A 14,115-nucleotide genomic window follows, 5' to 3' on the forward strand; every position below is an offset into this window, starting at 1 on the left:
TTGAAAAGAGCAATTCAGCTTTTGTGAAAAGGTGGAACCTACAGTAAAAAAAAAGCATACCAAATTCTAAAGCTTATGTCTATGAGTGTAGAATTGAGAAGTACAGCCAAACATATTAAACCTCATTTACTCCACTGTTGGAGAACTTATATAATTTTGGTTGACATTTTACAACTATAGTACAAATACAGGGAAGAGGAATTATATCTGGATTTACAAAGACAATACCAGAATTGAGAAGTACCGACTATAGGAAACGATGTGGAGGATGTATCTCTTTCCTCTTGAAATTAGATCAAGTTTTGAAATGGTTATTACAGAGAGTATTTCCACTTGTGGGGAAAATTTGTAGGTCAGCAAATCAAAATAATTTAGAACAAAAAATCTTTACCCAATTATTATTTACTGCCATTACACCACTGTTGCTTAAGGCAGCAATGAAGGCCCTTGATCTCTATCCATAAAGAAGGATCCTTCATTGCTGTTTTCGCAACAATTGTTTTTTCCGACCAGTCAGATTTGTTAGCCGAGCTGAATCCCCAAACCTGGAGGACCACTGGACCACTCTCAGTCTGGCTTCTACCCTTTGAACTGTTTGGCATGGGTAACCCTACCAAGAACCAAAGCAGAATGCCCTATCTCCAGCCAACCTAGCTCTCTGAGTCATTGAGGCACGCAAGCCTCCAAACCCCACAACAAGGTTGTAATCCTCTTGGAGGACCTAATCATGAGACTGTGGAATATTGTGCCAGATTGCATTTAAGAAGGGAGATTGATGTGAAGGATAGACGAATTGAGCTTTACGCTGAAACAGTGTTATGGTAAAATATGAGAAGCAAACTTAGGGAGAAAACATTTAGTATAGACTGATTGTATCAAATTTCTACATTCTATATTCTGTCCAGTTGTACAAATCACATGACCTAACTGTTGTAATAGGAGATGCAGTATAGGACTAAGCACAACCAGTGTTCTGTATGAGTGATATCCACCTGGAGTAACAAACCACCCAGCTGATACTGTTTATCTACCCTCTCCTGCTGCCCGGGCTGCACTTCTAGCATTTGAAGTATTTTACTTTTGAACAACAAATGTGTTCTTTTTCTAACATTCCATTTTAATAACTGATGGGTGTTAAAATAGTAGCTTACTCTCGTTACCTTAAAAAAAAGCTACTTTCTAATTCAAGAAGTTTGCCTTGGTATGGTTATTTACAGCCTGTCAACTTACTGACAGTTTGGGGTTACTTAATTAAAACGCTTCAGGTTAGGAGCTGCTTTGGGGGTTGTCTTTGTCTAAATTGTCTGTCAAATTTGTCCACTTTCATACTGCTCTCTATTAGGATAAATTGCACATCAGAAAAAGAACATTACAGATGCTGACACTTAGTGTACCATGTAACTATGGTGATAGGATCTGTAGTTGTCTGATAGTTTATTATTAATTGTAGGAGTGAGCCTAAATGAACAAATACATTGACACACAGATGGCATTTCAAATTAGGAAGAAACTTTACTTTTTACTCATGAATTTTGTGATTTAGTGAAGGCTGTGAATGTGCGTACTGTGTTGGCTTATTCAGAAACACTGCCATTTGTGTTACGTACAGCTGCGCCCAACTACTCTGGCCAAAAGTTTTCAATGAAAATGCCACTGTTGATTAAAACAGTAGTCTCCTTTCAAGATAATTGAATATGAATATAATTTGTGCAGTGGCATACCCACAAACATACTCAAATTAAACACTTTGCATGTGTATCAAATCCACGTGTATCAGGACAACATTTCCATCAAAACGATAGCAAGATTTCTTTTTGGAAAAATCATTAATAAACTAACAGAAATTCACCTTCTGATTCACAAAGACAGCTGCAATACAAGATCAAATGTTCTTATTAAGAAAGCTGCATCTTTTTTTACAAAGTGTTTAATTGAAGTGCAGAGCTACCCTACCACATTGATGGTAAATGTATCAGAATCATGTATTCACTGGTGCATTTGCTGTAAGAATTGCGACAACTCAACATGAAAATTATTACCAAGTTAGTGTTATAGCAAATGAATCTTGTTTAAATGATGTGTTTCACTATACTTCAGCAGGCAGTTACAACAGAAAATAAACAATGTTTACAAAGTACTTCTATCTAGCTTTTAGTCTTCTGATGTATTCTCATTTAACATGATATTGTTTCATATTTTGTCAAAGTTGGAACATCTGAAATTTAATGGTTTAGTTAATGGGAACAGATTTTTTTAACTATTCAATCATAAAATGGTCTATTTCACATTCACCTTTGTTTGGGGGAAAGACAATCTATTTAGATCAATATAAATTCATCCATGATGTCTAAAGGATCTGTGGCATACCTATAACTTAAAATATTTTATTAATTTTTTTAATTAGCAAGTCAGTTAATTTGATGCAATCTGATATTAACATTGATCTTTCAAGCTCAATGGGAGCTACAGTTGCAATTCTTTCAGAAGATTTTTATAAGATTGTGCAATAAAGCTTGAGAGAGGCCCTTCAGTCCAACTCATCTGTGCACTCCATAATTCCCTTCTAAGCAAGTCACATTTACTTGTGTTTGGCCAATATAAACCTTTTTTATCCATGCACCTGCCCTACTAACTTTTAAATGCTATTAATATTCCTGCCTCGACATGAGGCACCACAGTCCATGTGCTGACCACTCTCTGGGTGGAAAATGTTACCCATTAGACTCCTCTTAAATCTCTCCCTTCTCACCTTAAACCTATACTCTCTAGTTCTTGATTCCCCAACCCTGGTGCATTTGGTACATTGATCCTATCTAAGTACTTTGCACATTAGATACATTGGCTCTATCTATGCCCACTTGATTTTATACACCTCTCTGTTATCACCTCTTAATCTCATATGCTCCAAGTAATAAAGTCCCATGCATTTCAAATTCTCTCCATGACTCAGACCCTTGAGTGGTGGCAACATCCTCCTGGAATCTCCTCTGTACTCTTTCTGGCTTAATGGCATCTTTCCTTTAGCAAGGCAACCAACGTTGAACACAATATTCCAAAAGATGCCTCACCAACACTTTACAACTGCAACATCCTTAAGTTTGTACTCAATGCCCTGACTGATGAAGGCACACCAAAAACCTTATACACCACCTTGCCTACCCATGACACCATCTTTGGCGAACCATTTACTTGTACACTGAGGTCCCAGGACAAAATATTGAAGAACCACTTGTGCTTATATCGCATTTTTCTTAACTTCTGGGCAGCTAAGACAGTTTGGAATCAATGAACCACTTTGTAATTACTGTTTTAACATAGGGACAGAACAGTCAATTTCCAAAGAAGTTCTCCATGCTGTAACAGCCAGATTTTGTTTGTTGATTGAGTGCAAAACATTGACTCAAACACCTTTAATGTTGCCCCCACCTTTATTCAAAATGTTCCAAATGAAGTAGTTCAGATTGAACTGAGAGCACAAGTATAGAATCGGATGGCAGCTCATCAGGGGAAAAAAGAGTTTCTGATAATACTGTGTCATCAGCACTGTGTTAAGATCAGATTTGGTTCCCTGAATCCAGAGCCGTTGCTGACTTGGAACTGAAAGCACGATCTTGTGAGCTAAAGGTGGGTGAGTCTAATGACTCTGATCATTAGACTTTTTTAGTCGAAATGCGGTTCGCTAGCATAAGAACATAAGAAATCAGAACAGGCGAAAATCAACCAAATGTTCAAGCCGCTCCACTGCACAAGGTCCGATCAGCGATTATCTCAATGTCAGTTTCTCGACAACTCCACAATCGCTAAAACAATATTTTTTTAAAAAAAATCTCAGCCTGAAGTACCTTAATGACTCAGAATCCGTGACTCTCTGGAATTGAAAACTCCAAAGAATTGCAACAATGACTGAGCGAAAGAAAAATCTTCTAATACGGCCTAAAATGGATGTCCCCGTATCCCAAGGCAATGCCCAAGTTCCTGATTCTTTCACCAACAAAACATTTGTAGAATCTATCCCGTGAACTCTTTCATAATTTTGTTTTAATAGCACCAGCGTTTTTTAAAACTTCATCTTCACAAAATAACCCCTCATCCCAGAGAACGAGCTAGATTAATTTATTTCTAATTTTTCCTACCGCGAAGCTAGCATTTATGCAGTGTCCTTGCCTGCATTTATCACTTAGCCAGCAGCGCCAATAGTGGATTATTTGAAATTCGTCCTGTTGCTATTTGTGGGACCTTTCTGTGCTCAGGTTAAGTGGGTGCGTTTGCTACATTTGAAAAGTACTCGGAACTTGCATTGGTCGTGCAAGGCTACAAATAAATGTCGGCGTTTTCCTGTTAATCGGTTGAACTCTTATTAAACTTGTCAATGTTTACAGTAGTAAAGATGTTCAAGTGCGCCGTTTTGGACTCCAGCTTTTAACACCAAACAAACCCGCCCACCACCGCCGCAGCAACCCCCTCCAACCCCAATGTTTGTATTTTGCACACACCCGTTTTGATTTGGACTGCTCGGGTTGACCTGAAACTTACCGCCCTCTGCAGGTGGATTTCATTGCCGTGGGCTTTGTAGTGAGGAAGCAGAAATAGTCGGAACTGAATGGAGCTGAAACACTGCCTTGGAGTATCTGAAACGAGAACTCGAACCGGACGGAATATTTTTCTCTTTTTATCTGTGTATAAACGGCAGAGAAGCACGTAGACGGCAAAGGCGAAAAGCGCGCAGGAGTTGGTGTTAAACGGCGGACACTGAGAATTGAAAAGATTTCTAATCATTAATTTCTGCAAGACCACTGGATATTCTGGTTTCAACAATCGATTTTATTTTACGGAAGTTCTGGTAGCAGAAGCATCGCTCACCCCCACCCATCCATACAATTAAAAAATGTAAGTCTTGATCTTACATCGAGGTCCCCTTGAATACACAATAGCTGACGGTTATGAACCACCCACACGGTCTCAGAACAAGGAAGTCCAACTGCGCCCTCAGTCTTGCGAGTGCCTTCATATATTCTGTCTATAAATGTATATGAAAACGATCTCGTCTTGGTACTGTACTGCAAATAGTGGAGAAGTGGAATATGTTAAGGTGTTACATCGTCTACAGCATCGTCAAGCGTGATTACGTTTCCTGAACTTGTTGCTGGTGGACTGAAAGCTCTATTGAGGGACTCTCCTGTCACTGATCCGGTACAGGTTATTCGCATTTTTTATACATAGCATACATTGATAATGCACATAATGTATATAAAATCGTGGATTGCACCGATACAGGTCTGAAACCTCTAACCATCGGACAAGTGGCCGATGCTTCAGAGAGGTACGACAACAAATAGTTAAAATGTTCTTTTGATAACACTTGGTAAATGTGCGTCTGCTTCTGAAGTTGATGTCTGGAGAAACACAGCTGCAATAAGACGGTACTCTTTAAAATGCATGTGTATACAGATCTACAGAGATAGACAATGCTGCAAAATAAAAACCCTGAATCTTGACAATCGTTTGAATTAGGGGGCTTGCCTTTATTTTATTTCCCAACTCGTGCAAATTACATTCCCATTCTGGTTTGTTTTATCTTTCTAGATGTCAGACGCGCAACATCCAGCCTGGTTTTGAGTCAGGAGCGACCCGTTTCTCTCCAGCCACCCACCCATCCCGGTCAGATCGCAGTAATTCGTAAGGATGGCAGCAGGAGTAGCAGCCTGGCTGCCGTTCGCCCGGGCGGCGGCTATCGGGTGGATGCCGGTGGCTAGCCACCCCATGCCCGCCGCCCCCAGCGACAGAAAGCGGCCGCAGGACGGGCTGGTCATCCTCAACGTGAGCGGCAGGCGCTTCCAGACGTGGCGGAGCACTCTGGAGAGGTACCCTGACACCTTGCTGGGCAGTTCGGAGAAGGACTTCTTCTACAACGACGAGATCAGAGAGTATTTCTTTGACCGGGACCCGGACATCTTCAGGAACATCTTGAATTTCTACCGCACCGGCAAGCTGCACTACCCGAGGCACGAGTGCATCTCGGCTTACGACGAGGAGCTCTCCTTCTTCGGCATCATCCCGGAGATCATCGGCGACTGCTGCTATGAGGAGTACAAGGACCGAAAGCGCGAAAACGTCGAGCGCATCATGGACGACGCCGAGGACGAGCTGAGCAGCGAGAACCGCCTGCCGTCCATGACGGCGCGCCAGAAGGTGTGGCGGGCTTTCGAGAACCCGCACACCAGCACCCTGGCGCTCGTGCTCTACTACGTCACCGGCTTCTTCATCGCCGTGTCGGTGATGGCCAACGTGGTGGAGACGGTGCCGTGCGGCGCCATGCCGGGCAGCGTCAAGGAGCTGCCGTGCGGCGAGCGCTACGCCCTGGCCTTCTTCTGCCTCGACACGGCGTGCGTCATGATCTTCACCGTCGAGTACCTGCTCCGCCTCATGGCGGCCCCCAGCCGCTACCGCTTCGTCCGCAGTGTCATGAGCATCATCGACGTGGTGGCCATCATGCCCTACTACATCGGGCTGGTGATGACCGACAACGAGGACGTGAGCGGCGCCTTCGTCACCCTGCGGGTCTTCAGGGTCTTCCGGATATTTAAATTCTCCCGCCACTCTCAGGGCCTGCGCATTCTGGGCTACACCCTCAAGAGTTGCGCCTCCGAACTCGGCTTTCTCCTCTTCTCCCTTACCATGGCCATTATCATCTTCGCCACTGTTATGTTTTATGCCGAGAAGGGTTCCACTGCCACCAAGTTCACCAGCATCCCGGCTGCTTTCTGGTACACGATTGTCACCATGACCACTTTAGGGTAAGTGATTGGGGTTTCTTTGCACTGTGGCTGGTTTAAGTTTGCCTCCTTCCAGTTGTGTGTTTTACTTGTGCTTCGCAATGAGTGGAAGTTTTTGATTTGGGTACCACTGGTTCATTGGCTACCAAAGGTAGGATTTATTATCATCTCGACTTTTCTTGAGTTACTTTGGAGTAAACTTTTGTCGCAGATGGCCAGCCTTGGGTTTCAGTATGCAGTACTTATTGAAAGTGTATTGTTTTTAAGGGTTCTCTAAATTGATCTGTTGCTTGTGTAGAAAGTGTGAAATTGTTTGTAATAACAACCAATGTAATCTTCATACATCTGGATGAATATCTGAAGTATTTGATAATTCAATCTGTTTGCTTGACATAATTTTGGAAACTTTACAACTTAACTTTTTTCCCCACCAAAATTTTATGTTTTACAAATAAATAAACATTCAATTAAAGAAGTATGTCTTGGTATTGCCACCAAGGCCCGGTTGCCATGGGGAAAATTTGTTGAGAAGCTCAACACTTCTGAGATGTTGGACTGCAAAATTGCATTTATCTTTTGCTATCATCTGATATTATATACTTGTGATTCAGCAAATATGGATGGGTGATTAGTAAAATATGAGACAGCTTGGAGAACCTGATGCTGCTATTGTGATGAATATGACTGTCTTTCCCACTTGTTATCTAATCTAATAGAACAAAGCAGTCCATGTGCAGTTGAATGATTGAAGTCTGAAATTTTGGTCAATGATGTCTAACTTAATGTCAATTATGTGAGTGAATTCATGTACAATTCCCATACTAGTAACAACCTTTTAGCTGTAAATTTCTATTTGTATACAAAAACAATAGAAGTTAATAGCTTTTTCATCTTGTGTGACAGATCTTACTGGTAAACTTCTGGTGATAGGACAATGAACAACTGGAGCTAATGACAGCATCTCCTTAGTTGAGTACGTATACTCAATTAAGCTAGTTTTATTTTAGTTCTGTTTAAGATGCATGTGAATGTACACATTCTAAACCACGATGTGTAATTTCACAAAACCATGGTGCAGTTTAGATTATATGTGGATCAGGTCTTGAGTGAGGTGTATATATTGTCCTGTGAAGGCCTAAATATGGAGTTTAAAAAGTAGGAGCATTTGAAATTGCTGGATAGTCAAGAGACGGTGTTGTCAAGATGTAGTTTATTAATTCTCTAAGATGAGACCAAGAACTGGCATGATTCTAGAGGAAAGTTGTTGGAGAGCCACGATAGGATAAATGATTCGACACTACTCTGCAAATGACAGTTTCCAAGAAAATTTCATTATGCTGCGTGAAGCTGCCAAAAGTTTGCATCATAAGTTAATAGAATAAACCTGTATAATTTTAGTTAACCCTTCTGAAATTGTGGGTCAATTAAAATTCTGCACTATATTACAAGAAAGGTATCAGTGCTCCAAGTAGCTCACAACAATATTCATTTGTCACCTGTTACCCAGGTTCAGCACACTGTTTGGCTATTGCTTATGGGCTTAGGGATGGAATTTTCATGTCTGATCCAGAATCTCGTTGTACTGAGTGATAAGATTGTGCTTAACCCAGTGTCTATCTTGAGTATTATTCCCTGCAAGTAGTGCCAGACAAACCATCTACTCCATGTTTTCAATTGGATTTGAAGCTATGACCTTTCAAGAAATTGCGTAAATCTAAGTGATGTCTGGTACCCTGGATTGTCCCGAAGACCTCTTTGACGGGTGGCATTGTTTGAATCAAAAGTTTTAGGAAAGTCTTCAAAATTTGATACATTTACTTCAAACAATGTAATGATGTAAACTGATTAAAAACACTACTTCTTCCCCCAAACTCCATTCTTACCACATTCTACCAGAGCACCATCGAGAATAAATGGAACAGCTGCAGCATCATCATCTCCTATGAGAAGGGAACTGCAGTGCATCAGATCACAAGACCCTGCACCAGATAGTGAGGACTGCTGAAAACATTGTCATGGTCTCTCTTCCTCACTCCCCCCACCCCCGGAAGCATGATTCTGATCTGTTCAGGATATGTATCAGAAGCACTGCGTACATAGTGCCTCCAGCATTGTCAAAGACTCGGAAAGCTACAGCACAGACTTCCTCTCCTTTCCATTATCTCTTTGATCTCCTGGCGTCAAGCAGAAGGTACTGCAGCATAAGAACCAGAACTGCCAGGCTGGGTAACAGCTTCTTCCCCAGGCTGTTAGACTTATTAAACATCCTGCTGCCACCCAGCACACATGTACGCCCTATCTCAATGTCCTGAATCCACCCCTCCACTCCCCAACTCTCATATACACTCTCATCTAGCTCTGGTCACTTTTCATTTTATATTGCTGCTGTATCACATATTTATAGAACTGCTTGATTTATTATAATAGCGTAAGTAACATTATACTGTCTTACCTAAATATGCACCTTACACTTTCTGTCATCTTGTCAATATTCAAGCTAAGTTACTCAAGGACTTGTGCTAATTTTATTTTGTGACTATGTACTGGATCGTGACTATATGCTGTGTGTGTCTATATGTACTATGTTTTGCATCTTGGTCCTTGAGGAACATCATCTTGTTTAGCTGTATACATGTGTATCATTGAATAACAATGAACTTGAATTTGAAAAGTAGTTTAAAAATTTCTTAAAAATGCAAACTATTTATTTAAGTTAACTTTTGCATTTCCAATTCAAATTAAGGAGTTGCACTAAATAGACCAGTATTGCTGAGCACAATGTATCAAACCCTTCAGTTTAGCATGGTTGAGCTCTCCCTCAGATTTGGTACTGAGTCCAGCACATTTCATACTATCATGCTTTTGGAGCAGAGCTGTGGAAATTAAGACATGCTGAAGAGCAAAGAGCATATGGGCAACAAGTCCCTATGGAATTCTGGTACAATGCATTGTTAACCCAGCATTTCTTTTCATGAACTTCACTGAATTGTGACCTACGGTACAAAAATATTCAGATTTCCTCCCGTTGGTCTTAAGGTTGCTGAGGCATTTCTGGTGTGGAATTTTCTTTCTAATGTTTTTGAACTTGATATTTGAATGTTTTGTATGGCAATATAGTGAACATAGGATATTTTACTTCACTTGTTATTGAGAAAATGATACATAACTGGATATATAAGGTATTTAACAAATCACTTAGCGAGAGATAATTTCAGAGATCAATACAGCATGATTACAGGCCCTTTGGCCAAAACGAGCCCATATTGACCTTGTAATAGTTGCTCCCAACATGGGATTTTGAGCAGATCATTTCAACCGCTTGTAAGTACTTTTAACGTTCAATTACAACAGAAAGATATCAATATTAAATTTTCTTCCGGCATTATTTGTATTTATTTTCTCTCTAGAAATAGAGAGGAAATGGAAATATCCTACTTAATCTCAGTTCATTCTGTACATGGTACAGCTATTATAGAAATAGGCTTATCAAATTGATTGCTATCCTTAATCTTTGTATGCACACAGATAAATTGTTAAAACAATAATTGCTGTTTTTAAAAGACAGAACACTTTTGATGTTTGACTCAGATAGAATTAACATGAGTTATAATAGATCTACCTGAATTAATGATGCATAGTTGAAAACTGCTCATGGTAATTCATGTTTCTTATTAGAGTGATGTACCACCTAATGCCACTTTCTTGATAAAAATTTGAGGCATTCGTCTTCACCACTTTGGTGGTTTGTAGAAATTCACTATGCCTTTTTCAGTCTTTATCCAGAATCTAGCTTTGCACAGGCAGTAATATCTATTCTACTTGCTTACTACCTGTTACACCACTGGCATTTAGGGCAGCAATAAAGGTCCTCCATCTCTGGTGGTGTTCAGGGCTTCCTTCGTCATGTCGGTAGCTTCCTCTTGGTGTTCACTACTGTCAGTCATACAAGTCCTGGGTGGAGATTTAGGAATACTGTCACCCTCAGATGTGGAAGGATTGTTCATTGCTGTTACTGTAACAATTTGTTTTACCACTCAGAGTTGTTAGTCCTGAGCTGAACCCCCCCCCCCCCCAAAAAACTGGAGGGCCAAAAATCACTCTTAGTCTGGCCTCTATCCTTTGACCTGTTTGGCATGGGTGACCCTAATAAAAGGCAATGCATAAAGCCCCGACTCCAGCCGATATAGCTGTCCAGGTTATTGAGTCATGCAAGCCTTCAAACCCAACAACAAGGTTGTGGTCCTTGTGGAGGATATCTATTCAAATATGTCAATTATTTCCTTTTGTGGCATCACTATAAAAATAGACTTTGGGTACTATTGCCATAATAATGCTATAATGTGCTGGAACAAAGCCATGTGGCTTTGGTAGGAAATGAACCATACCATTTACATCTCTGTGTCTCCATACTCTAATATGATCTTGTGAAAATCTGGGCCAAGTGTAGTTTAATGTTAACAATTTAAGTGGGTAATTTTATCAAAAGTGCTGAAGTGGAGTGTGCTTTAAGGCAAACTAAAACATAAAGTTGTAAATAATTACATGGCAGCTTTTTTTTCTGTTACTTAAAAAAACGGAAGTTCATCAGGATTTAGAGGCTTTTTGTATTTTTGTCCAAAAGTGTCCTAAATTTATAAAGTGTAAATAAGAAGAAATCCAATTATTCATCAGCACAGATGTAAAATCTAATGGATTTTGTGCAAATATTTGAGGATAGTTATGATTTTTGTGGTCAATCTCATTAATGAGTTGTAGCTCTGAAGCATGCCTTAATAATATATTACCTCATCAATATGTACAGTATGCTAGTTCTAAGTGTAGTGATTCTTAATGGAAATGGAGTCAAAAAAGGAGTATCAAATTTAAGTTTCATAGCAACTGTTGAAGGCACTGAATTGCTTCCAGTGTAATGACTAATGCAGACTTATCTGTATTGTAAATGATCACAGTCATCGTATTGGGATGGGCACTAGCACAATTTTAGAGTATACTGATTAAAAAGCTGTGCGGTAGTATTGTCTAATATATTGTATTGACACCACCTCTGTCAAATTTGGGGTAATACACTTTGCCTAACAAGCTACCTTAACAGTGCACAGTTGAAACTGTGTTTAGTAGCAGGAAAAATTTTGGCTACAGACCAGGTATCATCAAGACTACCCCGTAAATTCTTCAGCTTTTTCTACTTGTGTTATTACTTAATAGTTTTTAGCTTAGCTCTTTAGAAGTGGGAAGGTCTACAGAGCACTTGTAAAGTGTGCCATGAGCTCGATTTCTGCATAAAACTTTTGCTTCCAAACATTGGTACATTTATTATTCCACACAAACAGCATGGCAATTGTGCTTAGATAGTCACATAGTGAATCTAATAGCTTAGAACTAGGCATCAGGGAAGTTCTGTGCACTATTAGCAATAGAGTTATACTTCACCTTTATCTGTAATGGACTAACATTTCCTTCTCTGTGGCTCACTATCAAACAGGAATGCAACCCAGATTCAATGAGAAATGTAGAAGGATTTACGGGAGCAGTACCAGGTATACCTAGAAATTAGGTGCTAGTTAAGTTCCAGCGTGAGATGATGTGTGTGCCATATGATTAATCACAGTATGCAGTAGACAGAATTACTGTAATAAATATCAGGTCAAAACTCTGCAGTTATTACCATTTCTAGTTGTGGATAGTGGTTAGTTAAACTTGTGATGAGAGCAAGAAGCAGCAAGAAGTCGCCTCCTACATTTACACACAGTCCAGTGGTCATGGAGCATATGGATCTTGGACCTGCAGAAAGTGTCCACAGCAGGGGTGATTGATAAGTTTGTGGCCTAAGGTAGGAGATAAGTTATTAACTTCAAACTTTCTGCATAATCACTCAAAGAGTTAACCTGCATGTGCATGTAACGAGAGCTGTATAACTCATCTCCTTCTACCTTAGGCCATGAACTAGGGTAGACTAATGGACTGTGTAAATGTAGGAGCAGACTATGTTGAAAAATAAATGTGCTAGGTTTTCTAAAATTGACTCCTTCTACCTTAGGCCATGAACTTATCAATCACCCCTTGTATGAAGACAGGGTCAAAATATTTGCAGACATGTTCAGGTAGATATGCCAGATAGATAATTCTTCTCAGCTTCCTTCTGAGATATCTCAACACAGGAGCCAGTCTTCAGCCAACTTATCTCAATTCACATCACATAAAGAAATGATTGAGAGATCAGGATAAAGTAAAAGCTAGAGGACGGGATGACACCTCGAGTATGATATTGTAGATCTGTGCTCAAGAACCAGTAATGCTTCTAGTTAACCTCTTTTTTTGCCCATTACACCACTGGCATTCATCCAACCAGCAGCAAAGTGCCTAGATGTGACCTGTTCACAAAAAAAGCAGGACAATTCCCTTCCAGTGAGTTACTGATCAAAGACTATCACCGTAAGTAGTGAATCCTTTCACATTTCGTGCTTGGTGGCAGCAGTGCAAGCCATCTACAAAATACACTGTATGCTTTCACATCAGCTGTTTCAAAGGCACAAACACACCTGCAGCATTTACCACCAAGTAAGGAGGTAGGCACAAGGGAATGTCACTATTTGCATTTGCCAATCCATCTATTGCTCTTTCTATTTTTGCCTGATATGTTTTGGATTTCCTCTCCAACAATATTGACCTTCACTAGAACGACTGCAGGAGTGGAAGAAGGGTGCTTGCCACAACTTCTCAGGGGCAAATAACTGTTGGCCTTGCCATTAGTGTGCATAACTGAAAACTTTGTTACGCACTCAGTCTTAGTTAACAAATCTGGAGATGCAATTACTTGCAATTACTTAATGTCATGTGATGAGGTGCAGATCACAGAACCATTCTATTACTTGAATGAATGAAATTATTTTATTTTGGTCAGTACAAACATAACAAAAAGCATCATTTCTAATGATGATTTCATAGGACAAAATTACAATGAAAAGCATAGATATTCGTTAAAACAGACTGAAAGGGTGAAGGCTGAAGCTACAGGTTATTATGCCTACCCCTCTTGTACAACAACATATACAACATCAATCATCATATCAAAACAAAAAATTTCATAATCTTTTAACACAAAATCCAATTCCAAATATAATTTATTTACATTACTCCCATTCATTTTAAATCATGTATTTTATATTTGTTCATTAAGTATTTTTTAAACTTAAGTTTGGTGCATGTTTTTAAATCCTCACTACAACTGTTTCATAGATTCACCCCTGACTGAAATACAATAATATTTTATATTTGTTCTTTTCCTTTATTTTTGAAATATACATGTTCCTCTCAAATCATGTTGACTTTCTCTCATTTTAAA

The 14,115-nt window shown here is 39.7% G+C and overlaps 1 protein-coding gene across 4 annotated transcripts in view; it reads left to right on the top strand.

The window, feature by feature from the left end:
- The first annotated feature begins 3,534 nt into the window (after window positions 1-3,534).
- kcnd2 (potassium voltage-gated channel, Shal-related subfamily, member 2) overlaps window positions 3,535-14,115 on the top strand; it is a 340,030-nt gene continuing 329,449 nt past the window's right edge. The window contains exons 1-3 of one of the 4 annotated variants that reach the window (XM_059978313.1): window positions 3,539-3,624; window positions 4,546-5,196; window positions 5,584-6,794. In XM_059978313.1, coding sequence (XP_059834296.1) covers window positions 5,683-6,794 — 1,112 coding nt within the window. In that variant the 5' untranslated portion in view covers window positions 3,539-3,624; window positions 4,546-5,196; window positions 5,584-5,682. Of the gene's footprint in view, window positions 3,625-4,545; window positions 5,321-5,583; window positions 6,795-14,115 lie in introns of those variants that run through there. The other 3 variants (XM_059978316.1, XM_059978315.1, XM_059978314.1) reach the window with 3 other exon arrangements.

This window comes from Hypanus sabinus, chromosome 8, assembly GCF_030144855.1.
Source record: "Hypanus sabinus isolate sHypSab1 chromosome 8, sHypSab1.hap1, whole genome shotgun sequence".
Classification (NCBI taxonomy): domain Eukaryota; kingdom Metazoa; phylum Chordata; class Chondrichthyes; order Myliobatiformes; family Dasyatidae; genus Hypanus; species Hypanus sabinus.